The 4845-nt window shown below is 48.6% G+C and overlaps 1 protein-coding gene across 1 annotated transcript in view; it reads left to right on the forward strand.

Annotated features, from left to right (window-relative positions):
- Positions 1 to 3176, forward strand: part of pard3bb (par-3 family cell polarity regulator beta b) — a 347724-nt gene extending 344548 nt beyond the window's left edge. Inside the window, exon 23 of the mRNA XM_076262746.1 lies at positions 2738 to 3176. Within this exon, the coding sequence (XP_076118861.1) occupies positions 2738 to 3176 (439 nt within the window). The remainder of the gene's footprint in view (positions 1 to 2737) is intronic.
- The last annotated feature ends 1669 nt before the right edge of the window (positions 3177 to 4845 follow it).

Genomic DNA, 4845 nt, shown 5'->3' on the forward strand with positions numbered 1-4845 from the left:
TTGAGAGTGGGGAGTGTAAGGACCAGCTGTGTGACTCTGCAGCCACATGTGGCAAAGCTAATAATCTGGAGCCATAATGACGTCTTTGGCCTTCAACTCCTCTCATCCTCCTCCTCCTCTCCTCTCCTCTCCTCCTCCTCCTCCTCCTCCTCTCATCTTCCTCTCCTCCTCCTCCTCTCCTCTTTCTTTCCTCTACTCCGCCACCTCTTCTCTCCTCCACACACTCCTCCTTTTCATCTCCACCTTCCCTCTCTCCTTGTAGAGTAGAGCATCCTTGTGGAGTAGAGCATCCTTGTGGAGTAGAGCATTCTTGTGGAGTAGAGCATCCTTGTGGAGTAGAGCATCCTTGTGGAGTAGAGCATCCTTGTGGAGTAGAGCATCCTTGTGGAGTAGAGCATCCTTGTGGAGTAGAGCATCCTTGTGGCGTAGAGCATCCTTGTAGAGTAGAGCATCCTTGTGGAGTAGAGCATCCTTGTGGAGTAGAGCATCCTTGTAGAGTAGAGCATCCTTGGTAGATAGACAGGAGGAAGGATAGAAAGACTGTTGCTTTTGCTGACACACACACATACACACACACATACACACACCTACAATCACAGAAAACTGGACTGAAGGCTACTCCTTATGCTCAGATGCACGCTCGCACACACACACACACACACACACACACACACACACAGTGTGGCTGGGTGGCCTGAGAGAGGCTGTGGGCAGATTAGCCACATGCTGATGATTTTTGGGATGCCTCTGTTCCCTCCCTCAAGGGCTTAACTGTGCTCAAGGCTACGTCCCTAAGGAGACAAAACACACACACACACATATACAGTACACACACACACTCATGTACTCACCAGCACATACAGTCAGACACACACACACACACACATATACACATAAACATGCTCATATTCTTGCCAGCACACACACACAAACAGTCACACACTGGGACACTGATATTTTAACAGAAATTCAGTAGGACCACAGTCACATGATGCACGTGCATGCACACACACACACATGCACATACCCACGCACACACACCACACACACACATGCACATACACACACACACACACACACACGCACATACCCACACACACACACACACACATGCACATACACACACACACACACACACACACACACACATCCACACACACACACACACACATGCACACACACACATGCACATAGGGCTTCTGGTTTAATATTCCTCTCACTCAGCAGGAGAAACACAAACCTGTCCGTACAACTGCTTCTGGAAGATAACTGATACTCACACACACACGCACACATACACACACGCACACACACACACACATAGGCACAGAAAACATATGGAGCAGTAATCCTGCACACACAGAGACACATATGCATGTGTGACATATATAAATAAGTTAATGGGACAGCTCTGGAAAGTCTAACACCTTCCTACACACACACAAACACAGACACACACACCGCTTCCACCCTGGCCCTACCCTATCTCCCGTTAGTCTCACCTGTGTCAGGTGTCAGTGGTAGGGAGGTCTAGTATGACAAGAATGACCTGGGCAGCTGGGGGGGGTGTGCATGCCAGTCATGTAGATCACGTGTGGTGTGTGCATATGGCTATCTGTGTTTTTGAGTGAGTGTATAGTTTTGGAGAAAATTAGTTGGATGTCTGTGTGTTTGAGTGTACGTGTGTGTGTGTGTATGTGTGTGTGTGTGTGTGGAGTGTGAGCTGGAAAAGAGAATGGTGCTCAGAAACTTGAGCCTCCTGGTATTAGCTGGCTGAGCTAGCGTAGCAACCAGAGAGATTACTCCCTAATCAACTAGCTAGAGCACAGCACCGGCACAGCTGGTGTGTGTGTGTGTGTGTGTGTGTGTGTGTCTCACCATTTTTGGCTGAGAGTGGTCTTAGTACCATGCACACACACAAACGCACAGTGTTCCAGTCACTGTCACTTTCCTAATTCCCTTCACTATTTGCAGTGTTCTTGTCATTTGGCGAGACCTCTCTAATTGGGTTTCAAATGCAGCCGCACACTCTGTCAGAACTGTCTTACCACCTTGTAATACATTACTTGCATTTGACACTTATCATAACGTAACTAACATGCATTTTTGTGGCTACACTAGTAAAGCAAGCAAACCCAACTCTCAGGTCATACATATTGTGATTAATCATGTCCACCCTATACATCACCATCAACATGTCTGCTGAAATAAAGAAATGATATTCAGTAAATACAAAAAAATACAAACAAATGAAAGCAAAACATAATTACAGGCTATTAAAGTCATCACCTCATCAGACATCACTCCAATTAACGTTAATGTTACATTTTTATCACAGGAGCCTTGAAATTTCATTAGTCACTGTCACAGTATACATTTAAAATAAAAATAAAAAATAATTAAATAAACACAGCTGTCATTACTGTGTCGTTGTACTTTTATCTATTTATTTATAAATGAACCCGGGCGCAAGAATTTCGTACAGGATTGATAAAGTTCTACAAACCTACCTGCCCACCAACCTACTTATTCACTTACTTACTGACTTACAGACTTACTGATTTACTGATTTACTGACTTACCGATTTACTGACTGATTTACTGACTGATTTACTGACTGATTTACTGACTGACTTACTGACTGACTTACTGACTGATTTACTGACTGCCCTGCTGTCGTCCTCATAGGTGTGTTACTGACTGACCTGCTGAGTCCTGTTGTGTGTTGCCCCCACAGGCGCGGGCAGATGGACCCTAACGACTACCCTCATCAGCCGTGGGGCGCCCCTCCTCCTCCGAGGGACCCTGGCCACTACCCCAGCCCCCCGCAGCCTGCCTACCCCCACCCCCACCCCCACCCTCACGGCCACCCGCACCCCCACGCTGGGTACCCACTCAGGGACGGATACCCCGGGCAGCAGGGGGGCGACCCACGCCAGGCCGACCCCGGGTACTACCCGCCTCCGCCTGTCCAGCCGCGGGGGCCGCTGAGGCAGGACGTGCCGCCCTCACCCCCGGTGCCCGTGCGCGCCCCCCGCTACGACACGCTGAACCGGGGCCCCCCGGGCACAGGTGGCGCAGGTGGAGGTGGAGGCGGAGGCTACAGGCAGGCCAGCCCAGAGCGCTACGCCTACGGAGACCCGCGCCACAAGAACGCCATGACCGCCGCCGTCTAGCCACGCAGCTAGAGATGAGTGACCAAGCCAAACCACATGATGAAGATGATACATATGCACAACATGTTCTGCTGTGTGTGTGTGTGTGTGTGTGTGTGTGTGTGTGTGTGAAATCAGATATACGCCCAGTGTACTTGCAGGTGTGTTTGTGTGTCTGCACAATGCATATATTAACCTATGCATGTGCATCCGTGTGTGTGTGTGTGTGTGTGTGTGTGTGTGCACTCAGATATTCATCCAGTGTACTTGCAGGTGTGTATGTTTGTGTGTGTGTGTGAGATTCTATATAGCGTGTGTTTATCCAAACTCAGCACATGGACAGTGTGTGTGTGTGTGAGATATGGAAAGGCTTGTGTGTGTGAGAAATGGAAAGGCTTCTGTCGTTTCTTTTTTTTTAGAAACTGCGGATGTGTCTGGAAGTGAACCACTGAAACCTGACACACACACACACACACACACTTACTGCACAGGAAGTCTTGCTTTCCCTCTCTCATCACATCAGGATGAGCAAATGTGCCATACCGTTATAGTGAAGGACGTGTGTGTGTGTGTGTGTGTGTGTGTGTGTGTGTGTGTGCCTGCCTGTGTGTGTGGGTGTGCGCCTGTGCCACAGTGATGATTGCTGCATCTCCGTCCCGTGCCATGTTTTGCTCATATCAGCATTACTGCTCTATAACCGTCTTTGCCAAAAACCAGCTCAGCAGCAGCAGCAGCTCTCTCTGGAGGGGTCACTCTGCTGGGCCACATCTGGCTCAGGTCTGGCCCGAGTCCTCTGCACCTGATATGGGCCAATCTGCACCTGATATGGGCCAAATCCTATACAGAATTTCCCCGGATCAGGGTTCTTTTAAACCTGGTTCAGACTGACCGGGGCCTGGATCTGGGTTGGGTCCACTAGATCGGCAGCTAGTTTTGTCCAAGTTTGGTGAAGAAATTAGCCAGGATATGTCCCCGATATATCCCAGATATGTCCCCGATATGTCCCTGATATATCCCAGATATGTCCCCGATATGTCCCAGGTATGTCCCCGGACATATGACTCCAGAGTCTGCTGTTGCCCTGTGAGGTCTACAAATGCATGTTGTTGTTCCATTAACACTAGGTCACTTTGTAAAGACTAACTGAAAGTATATAGCGTTTGTTTGTTTGTTTGTTTTTGTTATTTCATAATCCAGCATGTCTTTCGTCCTGATTTGTTGAATTTAAGACAGGAATGAGTCAGCCTCTCCAGAATCATCCAATCTCTTGTAAACCTGAATTGTAAACCTGATTAAAGCGACTGAGTATAATGGTATAATCCATGATTGAGATTCAGATGGTATAATCCAGTGGTCAGTTGAAGTGTGTTTCTCCTGTGCTGCAGAATTCTGTCAACACACGGACAGGACAGCCATCACTCGGACTGTAGCCTCACACATGAGATTAGAGGCATGGGTGGACAGGGGAGGAAGAGGGCTCGGCTGACAGACAGGAAGTTGTGCTGTCCGTTTTGGAACAGTGATGAACAGACAGGAAGGATGAGGAGACAAACTCCCTCCCTTTCCCTCCCCAACCCCCACAACATTGTCATCTCACAACCTCCATCTTGGCCTTAAGGGGTTGTGTGTGGGTGTGTTTGTGTGTGTGTGTTGGGGGGGATGGTCCTGACAGGAAGGGTGAGAAGGAGAT

Source organism: Alosa pseudoharengus, unplaced genomic scaffold (assembly GCF_046254945.1).
Source record: "Alosa pseudoharengus isolate Yale_2024_CS ecotype anadromous, Long Island Sound unplaced genomic scaffold, YU_APseudo_1.1 YU_APseudo_1.1_scf_3, whole genome shotgun sequence".
Lineage (NCBI taxonomy): Eukaryota > Metazoa > Chordata > Actinopteri > Clupeiformes > Clupeidae > Alosa > Alosa pseudoharengus.